Source organism: Chrysemys picta, chromosome 1 (assembly GCF_011386835.1).
Source record: "Chrysemys picta bellii isolate R12L10 chromosome 1, ASM1138683v2, whole genome shotgun sequence".
Lineage (NCBI taxonomy): Eukaryota > Metazoa > Chordata > Testudines > Emydidae > Chrysemys > Chrysemys picta.
This window is the reverse complement of record NC_088791.1, coordinates 101,142,538-101,157,669: the sequence shown is the minus strand read 5'-3', so window position 1 is coordinate 101,157,669 and position 15,132 is coordinate 101,142,538. Positions and strand designations below refer to the sequence as shown.

At 41.9% G+C, this 15,132-nt stretch overlaps 1 protein-coding gene across 1 annotated transcript in view; it reads left to right on the top strand.

Annotated features, from left to right (window-relative positions):
* The window catches only part of STAB2 (stabilin 2), a 138,640-nt gene that overhangs the window by 32,711 nt on the left and 90,797 nt on the right, over positions 1 to 15,132 (top strand). Inside the window, exons 12-18 of the mRNA XM_065565181.1 lie at positions 412 to 561; positions 2,744 to 2,887; positions 4,553 to 4,615; positions 4,720 to 4,839; positions 6,105 to 6,158; positions 7,154 to 7,234; positions 11,522 to 11,674. Of these exons, the coding sequence (XP_065421253.1) occupies positions 412 to 561; positions 2,744 to 2,887; positions 4,553 to 4,615; positions 4,720 to 4,839; positions 6,105 to 6,158; positions 7,154 to 7,234; positions 11,522 to 11,674 (765 nt within the window). The remainder of the gene's footprint in view (positions 1 to 411; positions 562 to 2,743; positions 2,888 to 4,552; positions 4,616 to 4,719; positions 4,840 to 6,104; positions 6,159 to 7,153; positions 7,235 to 11,521; positions 11,675 to 15,132) is intronic.

Here is a 15,132-nt window from a genome sequence, read left to right as displayed (position 1 = left end):
AAGGAAATTAAAATTTTTGCCAAAATTTCTTTTGTTGAAAACAGTGAAAAATTTTCAACCAGCTCTATTTCTGCATCTATATTTAGGTGCCTAAATAAATGAGCTGATTTTCAAAGTGTTGACCATCCAGCTATTCCTTTGAAGTCAGTGGGACTACTCACGTGCTTAAGATTAAGCATGGGTGTAAAGTGTATGAGTCAGAGACTCCCATTGATTTCAGTGGGCCTTGGATCAGGTCCTGAAGGCTCCTCATTTCAGGAAGTACTATGTACTGAATTAACCATATGGGGATTCAGACACATCCATTGCAAAAATAGATGGACAGAGCATGAACTCATCGGGGGGTTTATTCTGTTTGTTAATAAAGCCTGTAATGTAACGAAAGAAATCACTGTCTTTTTGCTCTTCTAGATAAAGGACCTTCTGAGCAACAAGGAGAATGCCCAGTACTTTGTAAAACTCCATATAATTGCTGGTCAGCTGAACACCAATAGCTTGAATAATATAGATACAATTTACACCTTGACTGGAAAGCCAGGGGAGATATTAAAAGGTGATAAGGTAAGAGTGGGTCTAAATTTTGCTATGACAGTAGCACCAGCAGGGAACTTCTTGCTTCTTTTATTTAACAAGGAGAATGACAGTCCCATTCAATCTGAGACAGGAGGGTGCAGTTAGATTTCTGGCTAGGAAATGCAGTCCTGTACAATAGCCAGAGTCCAAACGTTCATAGAATCATAGAATATCAGGGTTGGAAGAGACCTCAGGAGGCCATCTAGTCCAACTCCCTGCTCAAATCAGGACCAATCCCCAGACAGATTTTTGCCCCAGATCCCTAAATGGCCCCCTCAAGGATTGAACTCACAACCCTGGGTTTAGCAGGCCAAAGAGGGCAAGGGTGAAATCCTGGCCCCATTGAAGCCAACAGCAATGCTCCTTTTGACTTTGGCTGAGGCAGGAATTCACTCTTAGAATTCCAGAGTAACTTAACGGCTAACGAAGAAGCTTTTATTGATTAGTAAAGATGTTCTCTAAAATAAAGTCCTTGTAAACACAGAGACATGGCTTGCCCAGACAGCATACTACCCTCCACCACAGTGATAAGCATGATACAAGAATCTCAATCAAATAGTAAGGAAAACAGAGTGGAGACCATTCAGATGGCGATAGAAGATTGCAGGCAGAGCCCTGTAGCTCTGTATGGAAGAGAGCAACCACAGCGGAATTATAGACCCTGTGGTCCATTGAGCCACAATTTGGTCACCCTTTTGAAACACATATTCAAAATAAGTCATCAATATAAATAAAATAAATATGGCAAGAGTATTCTGAAAAAGGTGGGGTAAAGTACATCCCCTGTGTAACTCCAGTGATGTAAATTTGGAGTTTCGCTATGGATGATTTGACCTCATTTTCATATGGATGTGTACTACATTTAAAACCTCTTTTTAAAAGCAGGTAGTGTTGTTCATAGCCAAACAAATCTCTCTTGATTTCTTAAGCCTGTCTGATGACTGAAATCCAGCTCTCCTTATTTATTTCTAGCATCTAAGGGTACATCTGCACTTAAACCGCTATAGCATTGTTTCTCAAACTGGGGTCACCGCTTGTGCAGGGAAAGCCCCTGGCGGGCCGGGCCGGTTTGTTTACCTGCCCCATCCGCAGGTCCGGCCAATCGCGGCTCCCACTGGCCGCGGTTCGCTGCTGCAGGCCAATGGGAGCTGCTGGAAGCGGCGTGGGCCGAGGGACTTACTGACCGCCGCTTCCAGCAGCCCCCATTGGCCTGCAGCAGCAAACCGCAGCCAGTGGGAGCCACGATCGGCCAGACCTGCAGGTGAGGCAGGTAAACAAACCGGCCCGGCCCGCCAGGGGCTTTCCCTGCACAAGCGGTGACCCCAGTTTGAGAAACACTGCACTATAGCGGCACAGCTGCACTGTAGTGTATCGGTGTAGACATTACCTATGCTGACAGGAGGGATTCTTGTGTCAGCGTAGGTAATTCACCTCCCTGAAGGGTGGTAGCTACATCAACGGAAAAATTATTCTGTCAATCTAGTGCTGTTCTACAAAGACTTTGGTCGTCTTAAATAAGCCAGTCAGGGGGCTGGAGTTCCAAACCCCTCTCCCCCCCGGCGCAATACAGTTATGCAGACCTAATTTCTAGTGCAGACCAGGCCTAAGAAAACAGATCTGACTTGCTTTTGTTTTAAACAAACAGTCATTCCATTTATAACAGGAAAGCACAAATGCCATCTGAGGCTTGTGAGGTTTCCTGCAGATTTCAGTACAAAGCACAATCAGCAACATTTTGTTGTTTTAAATATATATACTATAAGGAAATGTTTTATATTCCCTCAAGACTGTTGGAATTTATCCACTAGCTTCAATTGCACTTTAAATGGTTTCCTGACAGATTTTCATTAGCATCTGTTATCAGATCTGTGTTATTGTAAAGTTAAATCCCTCCCCTCACCACTAGGCTAATGCTCTTCAACATCCTTGCTTCTCTTCTGAACTCTGCTGTCCTGTAACCAAGCAATATGGGCCGCATCCAAAGTCCGCTGAAGTCACTGGGAGTCTTTCCACTTCCTTTGATGAGCTTTGAACCAGGCCCTAGCATCTAATAGATTTAATTTCAGATGCTGGCCCTGAAAGGTATATGCTGTATGCAATACAGACTCCGCATAGAAATGCAACGGCTCCAAGAAAAAGGACTCAGCACCTATTCTCTGGCTTGTTTTAGGACAATCAATTAAAAATTAGGATTCAGGGAAGTAAGAAGAAAGGAAAACTCTTACAGGGAGATATAATTGCTTCCAATGGAATTTTGCACATTATTGACAAAGCCATGGACAACGTGGAACCAACATTTGGGAGCAATAAAGAGGTGAGGCCTCATACATACAAGTGTCAGCAGGACTTTAAAATATTACTTTTAAATGAATTTAGGACTCATGAAAGATGCCTGATGGAGAGCAACTGTACAAGTTTCCTCACTCTGCCCTGCCAATGTGCCTGAACTGTGACCTGCATGCACAGTGACCCGGGGTCCAGTTTTCAACCGGAACACACAGTCGAAAAGGAATCTTGGTGGCTCTAGTCAGCACTGCTGACCGTGCCGTTGACTGTCTGGTTGGCGGCGCCACGCAGCGGGGATGGCAGGCTCCCTGCTAGTCTCCATGCTGCACAGCTCCCAGGAAGCAGCCAGCATGTCCCACCTCTGGCTTCTACACATAGGGGCAGCCAGGGGGCTCTGCACACTGCCCCTACCCCAAGCACTACCCCACAGCTCCCATTGGCTGGAAACCATGGCCAATGGGAGCTACAGGGGTGGCACCTGTGGACAGGGCAGCGCGCAGAGCCGCCTGGCTATGTCTCTGTGTAGGAGCCAGAGTGGGGACATGCCACTGCTTCTGGGAGCTGCTTGAGATAAGCGCTGCCCAGAGCCTGCACCCCTGACTCCCTCCCGGACCCCAAACCCCTGCCCCAACCCAAGCCATGATCCCTCTCCCACCCTCTGAACTCCTCAATCCCGGCCTGGAACACCCTCCTGCACCCCAAGCCCCTCATACCTACCCCCACCCCAGAGTCTGCACCCCAGCTAGAGCCCTCACACCCCCTCCTGCACCTCAGTCACCTGAGCCAGCCCAGTGAAAATGAGCGAGTGAGGGTGGGGAGAGCAAGTGACGGAGGGAGGGGGGATGGAGTGAGCAGGGGTGGGGCCTTGGAGGAGGGGCGGGGCAGGGCAAGGTGTTCGGTTTTGTGTGAGTAGAAAGTTGGCAAACCTACCTGCAGGGACAGCCTCCAAAGTAACAGGGGGTAATGTAGTTTTCATGCCATTCAGACATTTACTTCTCTGCTGAGATGATCAATGAAAGGGTCAGTTGTAATGATGATTTTTGACATGTGGACACCTGTCCATTGGGGACTGGACTAAAACCATCAACACATATCCCAGAACAGCCATTAGATGGTAGTGACTTTTGGGTAACTCCTGACCTGAGTTAAGTTCAACCAGCAACCAAAATACTGAAGACCATGATTTTGAAAAATGACCACTAATTTTGGGTGTCTCCATTTTTCAGTGCCCAACCTCAGATACCTTCTCAAGACCCCTGTTCCTGTGTGATCTTGGGCAAGACACTTAATTTCTCTGTACTTCACTGCCTTACTGGGAAACACAGATAATAATCCTTCAATACTACCATCCTGTGTGTGTCTTGTGGATTTGGAATGTAAATTCTTCAGGGTAGGGCCATCTCTTACTATGTGAAAGTACAGTGCCTCGTATTGGGGCTCTGCTCTCAGCTGGCGTGTCTGAGTCCTACAGCAATACAAATAATAAATGAAAACAACAAATACAGCCAGGTCTTTAACGACAGACTCATTCAATAATTCAAGTATTTGTAAACAAGGATTTTATGAGCATGAAAGTATGTTTCACTATTGATAATACACTTAAGATCATGTAATGAATAAATTTTAAATGCATTAGTTATTTCATTTCTAATTTAACTATAATGTAACATACAAATTAAAAATACATTTTTAGGAGACCATAATGACAGTGATTCAAGACAATAGAAGATACAGCCGATTTAGATCCATGTTAGAGGTAAGAATATAGAAGTGGAATTCTGTAAAGCTATTTTTAAATGCACAAAGCTAGTATGTAATTTCCCTTTTTTTTTTTTTTTTTTTTTTTTAAATAAAAAACAGAAAACTATCCTGGGACTGGTCTTGGAGCAGGATGGTGGACCTTACACAATCTTTGTTCCAAACAACAATGCTTTGGATAACATGAAAGATGGAGCACTGGACTACCTGCTTTCTACAGAGGTATGACTCTTCAGATAACTCAGATCAATACAGATTCTTATATAGTAGGTGTCTTTTACACCTTTGGTGTTGATAAAACTAAGCTTTTGTGCTTCTAGGTTTAAGTCAATCTTTTTCTATCAGCAATCAGGAAAAGAGCTAATGTAGTCATCATCACCATGGCAAATCCCAAAGGGTCATAAGCTCCCTGCAGACTGAATACCACCCAGGCTAATGTGAGGGACAGATTACACCACAACTGCCAACTGCATGGTTCTTACACCTTTCTCTGAGGCATCAGAAACAGGATACTGGGCTACATGGGCCTTGGGTCTGAACCAGATGGTAATTTCCATGCTTCTAAGCAGCTTTATAGTGGAACTTTCATGCTAAGGAACAAGAAAATATAACATTTTCAGAAACTAGATCCTTCTCCTAGTTTTTGCTAATATTTTCATGTTTAGGCAAAAATGTCCTCACCCCCCCTTAATCCATCCTCTCCCCTTCTACTTGCTCCCAAAGTGAAGGCTGGAAAATTCACTGTCCTACAAGTTCCTGATCGAAAAGGCTAGATCAGCCCATCTCCTTGCAAATGTGGGAACAAAGTATGATCTGCTGAATTCTTCCATCCAAGGGTTGGGGTGCAGAGTTTCTGTCCTATACAGAGAAACATTGTGAACCCCCACTGGCTACAGCCACCTGCTCCCATTCAGATTTCCTGGTAGCATGGCTCCATTGAAACCATAGTGACAAGGCTTTCCCTGGGAGCTGACCTCAGAGACTCTTTAAAGGGAGATTTCACAGCACAGAGGGGACACTGAATAGGAGTTAATGCAGCTTCAGGCTTCATTATGTTTTGGGTAGCTTTATTGCTGCTGGAGCTGGGAGACGATACATGTCCCTCACTAGCACCTCCCCAACACTTCCCACTTCATCTGGGTGGAAAGGGAAGATCAACGCAGGGGTGGGGGGAGGATGGTTTCCTCTGCGCACTGATCCTAGGGAACATCTAGTAGGAAATGCACAGCAAATAAAAGGTCGCCCTCAAAAGGAAACGTGGGTGAAAGCACAAGAACAGAGACCAGATGAGAGTAACCTCTAGGACAGACTAGATGCAGTGAGGAGAGCACTGTTTGGATTTCAGGGGAGCATCACTAATAATACAGACATTTTCAAGACTCAGGTAAATGATAAAAATATCCTTATTTTATCGGTGCTGTGTTAAAGCAGATCAGATTTGTGCTATCTGTATTGGGTTAAAAAAAGTCCTTTGTTCATTTGTGCAGGGTGCATGGAAACGTCTGGAGCTCGTTCGATACCACATTGTTTCTTATGCTCAGGTTAGTGTAACTGCTTGGCTGTCCTGTCCTATCGCTGTTCAGACTTTCTCCAGGAAAGCAGCATTCTGGCCATGCAGTGTGATTTCAAAGCAAAAGGTTTCTCTAAACACAGTTTCCATTTGGTGTTATTCAACAGGGTAGCACATGGGGTAAGACTGTCTTCACTGCAAAACAGGCATGTTTTTTACATAGAAACGCCCCACTTAATGTAAACTCCTGATGGAGACATGGTACTGTAGTTTTTATCTGATGTAGCTAGTCAGCAACAACCCCAGATAAGGTGCTTAGCATTGACCTCAACTAGCTACATCAAGGTAAAAATTACTTGTGCCTTGTCTACACTAGGATTTTAAAATCAAGATAGGTATTTTGATGTAAATGCACCTTTTTTGCCACTAAGATATAATCCAATAGATGACAGGATCACACCTCGCAACTGGAACTTGCTAAACTACTGATATGTGAGATGGTACATAATTTGGCTGTGTCGGCTCTGCACTGCTAACGGGAATAAAAAGAAGGGGGAAAGTATCTTTGTCACTAAAATAAGCACATATAACTCTGAACTGATGCTACTAAGATTGACACCTGCCTGGTTTAAACTGGGAGGAGTGAGTTTGTCAATATCTAAACAAGTTCCCCGGTTCTTCCCTTTTTCTACCAGAGTCAAAACAGAAGAACATAGAGTCCCATGACATCACGCATGTATGAGGGTGCCTCATCCCTGTCTTGCTGCTGCCCCTGCTTCCTCCACACCAGTCTGGGGAGAGGAGTCTTAAGCTCGGTACAGGCCACACATATAGTGTCCCAGATGGGGGTCCCCCGGTACTGATCTGCATCAGGGCAACCCCCAGCTGGATTTCACCCCCCTTTCTTCATGATACACTTTCATAATTTTTTCTCATTTGGTTAACAATCTGTTTCTGATAAGTCAGTCAGCTTAAAACCCCCACCACACATTCCTTTGTTTATTTTAATCACTTTACTCATTGCAGTTGGAGGTTGCCAGCCTCATCTCCATAGAACACGTCAGGACCATGGCTAGACAGTTCATCTATTTTAACACGACCAGCAATGTAAGTCAAGGAGAAATCAACTTTTTATTGATGAACTTTTCTCTCTGATCCATTCATCCAGTTACTTCAGGTGCACGTGAAAAATTGTTGAGCCTCAGGCTTGTCTATACAGAAAGGCTTTGCCAATACAGCTATACTGGTATAGCTATACCAGCAGAGCCTCCTAGTGAAGACACAGCTAACACCAGCAAAAGGAGTTCTTTTGATGGTATAGTTAAACCACCTTCCCGAAGGACAAACTATACTGGCAAATGGGCTCTTTTCCCATTATAGCTGAGTCTATGTGGGGGATTTTGCTGCCATAGCTATGTCAATCAGAGGTGTGGATTTTTTCCACAATAGCGATATGGCAACAAAACTTTGTAGTGTTGAACTGGGAAGGGATCAAAGGAATTTCCCATTTGAGTGAGCGGAAAATTCACAGCATTCCACTCCCAGAGCCCTTCAGGGCTCAGCACTATGAAAGACACTTAGAAAATATAAATTACTGTTTGGATGGGTTTGTCAGGAAGGTCTACAAATTTTATTATTATTTTTTTAAGACTGGGCCAAATCCTGAGCTCCTCCTTCAGCCCTGGCCAGTCGAGGAGAGTTAGGGTGATGAGATCACCCAGGTCAAATATCGGGATGCGGGGGGGGGGCAAAAAAAAAAAAAAAAGCCTCCCTCCCCCCCGCCCCCCAAGTGCTGGAGGGAGGCCCCGGAGATGCAGGGGGAGCGGGGTGCCGTGAGTGAGAGTCCAGCCTGGCCCCAAGCGCAGGCAGGACTCAGTCGGGCAGTAGGGAGAGTATGGGGGCCCCAGCCCCCCTGTCCCGCTCAGGTCCCGCAGGGAAACGAATGGGGCTGGGCTACTGATGCCTCCGCCCCGGGCCGCCGCGGGATTGCACCAGCTGGGCAGCAGCCCAGACACAACTGGCCAGGGGCTGGGCGCAGCGTGAGCGCTGCTGGGTCCCCACAACAGGCCCAGGCTCGGGGGGTTTGGGCCCGGGCGCCAGAGCTGCAGCGGCCGAGCTTGGCCATCGGCCGCTTCCTCCCCCCGCAGCAGTGGGAGCTGCAGCAGCGGCTGCTCCCGAGTCCCGCTGCCTGCGGGGGAGAACAGCCGCCGCCTGGCCCCGCGGACTGCCCCCCTACTCTCCCTACCGCCCGACTGAATCCTGCCTGCGCTGGGGGCCAGGCCGGACTCTCACTCACCCCGGCCCCGCGCTCCCCCTGCGTCTCCCAGGCCTCCCTCCAGGCTTGTGGAGGGAGGAGGAATGGCGAGCCTGGGGAAGAGGCGGGGATTTGGGGAGGGAGCCAATGGGGGAAGGAGGGGACGGAGTTGTGGCGGGGGCGCAAGCACTTCCGGGCTCCAGAGCATTTGCTTGTTTGTCCAGTGTCCTGACCTAACATTGGTTGGGACGCGGGACAAAAACAAGTATCGGGACAGTCCCGATAAAATCGGGACGTCTGGTCACCTTGAGAGTAGACGTGTTTTTAAAATGTGTCCACTGACATATTTTGATTAACATTCTTAAATACCTCTCAGCACCAAGTGTAGTCTGGGTTTAACATTTTTAAAAATGTTTTAGCTGGTCATGATGAACCCAGCTAACACATTTTTGAAGATATTAAACCCTGGCTACCCTAGGTGCCAAGTTTTGTTTAATAATATGTTAGCTAACATGTTTAAAAACATACCTCTCTCCCTAGCCTAGACCTGCCCTTAGTTTTCACTCAATATTTCATCAGGCAGATTCCCATAGATTTCAATTGGAGTTTACATGAGTAAGGACTGAGTGAAAACTTAAGCCAAATCCTGAGATTTTTGCTAATTAAATAAGTGGGAAAAAAATTAAGAAGTCAAGTTTATGTAAATTTCTAATCTCTAACATACTTTTAAAAAAATAGTGATGGATAATACTCTTAGTTCAAGATGCAGCCTTTTAATCAGTAAGCTATAAATTAGTCTCTTGAAAATGCTTTTGGTGTGCAGTACATTTTTAAAAAATAATAATACTGTAAGGTACTTTTAATAAGTCAAGCTAATTGATATATGAAACTTCCTTCCATTGTTCACATGCATTAGCCAAAATTGTGTTATGGATGAAAATTAGATCTGTATAAATAATTTACCAAAGCAGAATAGTAAAGAGGGCTGTTCAAATGTCAAGGAACATGGATGGAATTCCTGAGTTCTAACCCTGGTTCTTCCACTGATTCACTATGACCACGGACAGATGACAACTAGGGCTGTCAAGCGATTAAAAAAATTAATCACGATTAAAATATTAATCACGATTAATTGTGCTGTTAAACAATAATAGAATGCTATTTATATAAATATTTTTGTATGTTTTCCACATTTTCAAATATATTGATTTCAATTACAACAGAGGATATAAAGTGTTCAGTGCTCACTTTATATTTATTTTTTATTTGATTTATTTTGCACTGTAAAAATGAAATAAATAGTATTTTTCAATTCACTTAATACAAGTACTGTAGTGCAATCTCTTTATCATGAAAGTTGAACTTACAAATGTAGAATTATGTATATAAAAACTGCATTCAAAAATAAAACAATGTAAAACTTTAGAGCCTACAAGTCCATTCACTCCTACTTTTTGTTCAACCAATAGCTCAGACAAACAAGTTTGTTTACATTTGCAGGAGATAAGGTGGCCAGCTTCTTGTTTACAATGTCACCTGAAAGTGAGAACAGGCGTTCACATGGCATTGTTGTAGCTGGCGTTGCAAGATATTTACGTGTCAGATGCGCAAAAGATTCATTTGTCCTTCATGCTTCAACCACCATTCCGGAGGACATGAGCCTATACTGATGATGGGTTCTGCTCAATAACGATCCAAAGCAGTGCATGTTCATTTTCATCAACTGAGTCATATGCCACCAGCAGAAGATTGATTTTCTTTTTTTAGTGGTTCGGGTTCCATAGTTTCCGCATCAGAGTGTTGCTCTTTTAAGACTTCTGAAAGCATGCTCCACATCTCATCCCTCTCAGATTTTCGAAGGCACTTCAGATTCTTAAATCTTGGGTTGAGTGCTGTAGCTATCTTTGGAAATCTCACATTGGTACCTTCTTTACTTTTGTCAAATCTGCAGTGAAAGTGTTCTTAAAACAAACATCATGCTGGGTCATCATCCAAGACTGCTATAACATGGAATATATGGCAGAATGCAGGTAGAACAGAGCAGGAGACATACTATTCTCCCCCAAAGAGTTCAGTCACAAATTTAATTAACACATTATTTTTTTAAATGAGCATCATGAACATGGAAGCATGTCCTCTGGAATGGTGTCCAAAGTATGAAGGGACATACGAATGTTTAGTATATCTGGCACGTAAATACCTTGCAATGATGGCTACAAAAGGGCCATGCGAAGGTCTGTTCTCACTTTCAGGTGACATTGTAAATAAGAAGCGGGCAGCATTATCTCCCGTAAACGTAAACAAACTTGTTTCTCTTAATGATTGGCTGAACAAAAAGTAGGACTGAGTGGACTTGTAGGCGCTAAAGTTTTACATGTTTTGTTTTTGAGTGCAGTTATGTAACAAAAAAAATCTATATTTGTAAGTTGTGCTTTCACGATAAAGAGATTGCACTACAGTACTTGTCTGAGGTGAATTGGAAAATACTATTTCTTTTGTTTAGCATTTTTACAGTGCAAATATTTGTAATCAAAAACAGTAATATAAAGTGAGCACTGTACACTTTGTATTCTGTGTTGTAACTGTTTTCAATATATTTGAAAATGTAGAAAAACATCTAAAATATTTAATAAATTTCAATTGATATTCTATTTAATAGTGTGATTAAAACTGCGATTAATTTTGATTAACTTTTTAAATCACTATTAATTGTTTTGAGTTAATCGTGTGAGTTAACTGGGATTAATCGACAGCCCTAATCACAACCTCTCTCTCATTTTTCACCCATCCGTAAAATTGCGATGACACTATGGACCCAATCCAATGCCTACTGAGGTCAATGGGAAGACTCCCACTGACTTCAGTGGACATTGATCAGACCCTTGGTTACTGACCTCACAAGATAGCTGAGAGGATTAATTAATTAGGCTCAGATGTTGCTTTTATGTTTGTGGAGCAGATATCAAGGAAAAGGTGTAATCCTGGTACACTATTTGCCTTTGGGATGTGAAAGATAGGATTTGCCAATTAACTAAACCAGGAGCTAAACCATTTTATGACTAAAAATAATGAAATTAGAACATTATGAGGTAGTGGTGTGGTAGTTTTCAAAGATGATTTCAAATTCTTTTATTCTGCAGGGACAAATCTTGGTGAATGGTGAAGAAACAGAAGAAACAGATATTGTTGCCAAAAATGGTCGAATATACACTCTTGCAGGTGTTCTTATTCCTCCCTCAATTGTTCCTATTCTACCACACAGATGTGATGGGAAAAGGAGTGAAATTAAAATGGTAAGGAAAGCCAGTACAACAAGGTTTCAGACAGTAGCCACTAAGTACTCCATGCATGGTACCTTAATCTCCTCTTTATTGCAACATCAGAGAAATCAGCAAAAAGTATGGTAACATTTTGGATACGATACACAGCCCTGCAGACAGCCCAGTATGTAAACAGGTCAATTGCGAGCTAGAACCTCGGGTGAGCACATCCCGTCCCATCTCAAGTTCTCATCCAGTTTCTATAGCGACCCTTTAAAATTAGTTATCTTTCCAGTCAAACAATCTGCCTCCCAGAGTTCCACTTGTCCTTATACCAGTATGTAGCCACTTCTAGTTCCCATGGTAACTATTTAAGATCAATCATTTTCTTTTTATGATGCGTGAAGAAAATACAGTTAAATAAAAACATATGGACTTGTCCATGCTCCATTTTGCACCTTATTTCTTCAGATTAGGAAGCAAAAACTACTGCATATTTCGAATAATTGAGTTCCCCACAGCATACTCAATTTGAGTAGCATGTTATAGGGCTTGTACACTTGGTAGCAGTGACAGTCTGGTAAGGAGCAGAATAACTGTCAGGCAAGGCTTTTTGTCTGCTATAGGGGTTGCTCTGATCATCTATTCTTGGATCACACTCAAGTACATATCTGGGCCAAAGACATTTCTGACACGGTGATATAATATGGCAAAACAATTACAGTCTTCACTTACAACAATCCAAAACCACAACTCTGAAGCAAAACCTCAGCTGAACTGGACAGCATCCATTCATAATGAAATGAAATGAAAGAGGTGATGATAAAGAGCCATTAACCGTGGTAATAACTACTAAGTGCCATGTGTGCAGTATAATCATAAACCGGGCACAACACCACACAACAGTTCCTGGCATGGAAATTGAACAGCACCTAAAATACATTAGCATTTCAAATTCCTTAAACAAAACCTTTTCACCTGAGTAGGATTCATTTCCCGCATTGAGTAACAAACATTGCAACAATGAGAGGTAATTTAAAAGTGGGGATCTATGTGACTAAGTTTTCTGTCTTTAAAACAAAAGTAACCAAAAATAAAGCTACTGACCTTTTGTTACATCTGATATTTGCGTTCTGGACTGGGTATCAGAATACCTGGTTTCTGTACTCGGGTCTACCATGGACTTGTGAAACTTCATCTCTCTATATCTCAGCTTTTCTATCTGAGAAATGAGAATAATACTTTGTAAGGTGCTTTGAAATGTATGGATGAAAAGCAATGTGATGTAGATGGATTATTATATTAATGAGAACTCACAATCATAGGCAGCAACAAAACATGTGCGTCCCTAGGGTCCTGATAATAGCTAACATTATTGCTGAGCAAATGTTTCAGTTCAGAGGCCAAACAGAAAAATTAAAATAAAATAAAAAGGTTGTTTTGGGTCAAACAATATGAAGTTTTTTTAACCTTTTTCAAAAATAAAATCAGGTCAAATTCAAAATGAAAAGTCATTTTGAATCAAAAAATCAAAACACTTAATAAAAAAAATATCGACATGAAATGTTTACACATTTCTGTTTGTTTGTTTCCCTGCCTGAAACAATTTGCCAAATTTGATGTGAATTCCTGAAATGTTTGGGTCAACCCGAATCTGCATTTTCAAAAAAATAATTTTTGTCCAGCTCTAGAACCACATCAGGATTCACACTTGGTTATTTGAACATTTTGAAGCCTGGAATACTTACCCACAGTGACATTCCAGTGCTATTCCAGTCACTAACTGGCTTACTTTAATACCATGAGAGCCAAAATGAACCATGGAACTGTTCTTTCATGAATTTCAGGAAGCATGTAGGTTGTGCAAATTAACAGCACTGTCAGCATCAAGGGAGGCCACGTAAGCCAAGTCTGGACTTGTAACAAAGACAAAGCCCTATCCAGGAAAGTGAACAAATAGGTGACTTGTGTGACATTGAATAGTGGAAATATTGGTACCATTAGAAAGAACTATGTGTTCTAAATAACTATGGGCCAGATTTACAAAGGTAAGGGGTTAGTGGAATTTACAAAAGTTCTTAAGCAGATAAGGTGCCTAACTCCCATTGATTTTCAACGAGAATTGGGTATCTAAATCACTTAGGATCTTTTAAAAATCACACTAGACACTTATCTGCATCCTAAATACCTTTGTAAATCTGGTCCTATGTTCCTATGTGCATTGTATAACATTGGAGATGTGGAAATCCAAACCATGGAACATTTTAAGGCTTGATTCTCAATTCTTTCACTAATAAAATGTCCACTGTCTCCCATGAGAAGTCTGTGGACATAATTACTGTAGATCAGGCTCTTAAACATTATGGAAAACATGAAACATCTTGGACATCACTCAGAGATTATCCTAATTTCTTTCTGAGACTGGGGGTAACATCGTCAGTCATGAATAGTCTAACTCAAGTGGGAAACAGGGAACCCTTTTCAAGCCTTGACAAACTCTATATCCTCACTATCGAATACTTATTAAAGCTGGGTGAAAATTTTCAGACAAACTTTTTCAACAAAAATTGCAGATTCAGTGTCAACTGAAACATCTGGCGAATTTGTGTAAAAATTTACCAAGTTATTTTGGTTTAAAAAAATAATAATTCTGAAAAGATAGACACATTTCTACATTTTCCAAAAAAGTTTCAATTTTTCAATTTGAAATAACCTTTTGTTTTGAATTTTACTTAATTTTAATTTTGAAAAGGTAAGAAACCCTCGAAAACAAAATATTTTGTTCAACCCAGAACAAAATTTTTTAGACTTTTCTAGTTCAACAAAAAAATTGTACAATTGTTTTAGGTCACCCAAAAATGTTTATTATGAATTATAATTATTATTTTGGTTTGTCAGCAAACCAAAAACTCAGTTATTCACACAGCTCCCATCATTATTAGATGTTGAGTTTTTAGGACTCCTCATCTTGAAACCTGCCAGTTGATTCTAAATAGTCTCTGTTATTGCCAGGCAATGCTAAACTAACCATTTGTGACAATGAGCTAAAAGGTGATAAGAAAAGAGTGATGATCAAAGCTGGATTATGGCTCAACGTAAGATTTATGATATGGATACAGAGAGAACATTTTTTCTCTTCAGACTGGATATGCATGAGATAGATCTCAAGTAGGTTTGCCAAGGTTGTCTTCCTATGAGTTACATAAAACATCTCATAAATATTGAAATATACAAATTAGGCCAGATCCTCAGCTGGACTAAGTCGGCGTTGGCTTCAATGAGTTGTGCAGATCCACACTGGTTGAGAATCTGCCCCATTATGTGTGTGTGAATTTGCTGAAACAGTAACGCCCCACTCCAGTTTAGGGAGGTGCCAGTTCTCCAAGAGAAAGTGGTCAGGAAAGAAAGGAATGGGGAAAGGGCAAAAAGGTGGAGAAAGGAGGCAGGGGGAAGGATGAAAAGATAAAAATTAATGTTCATTAGAGATTTGA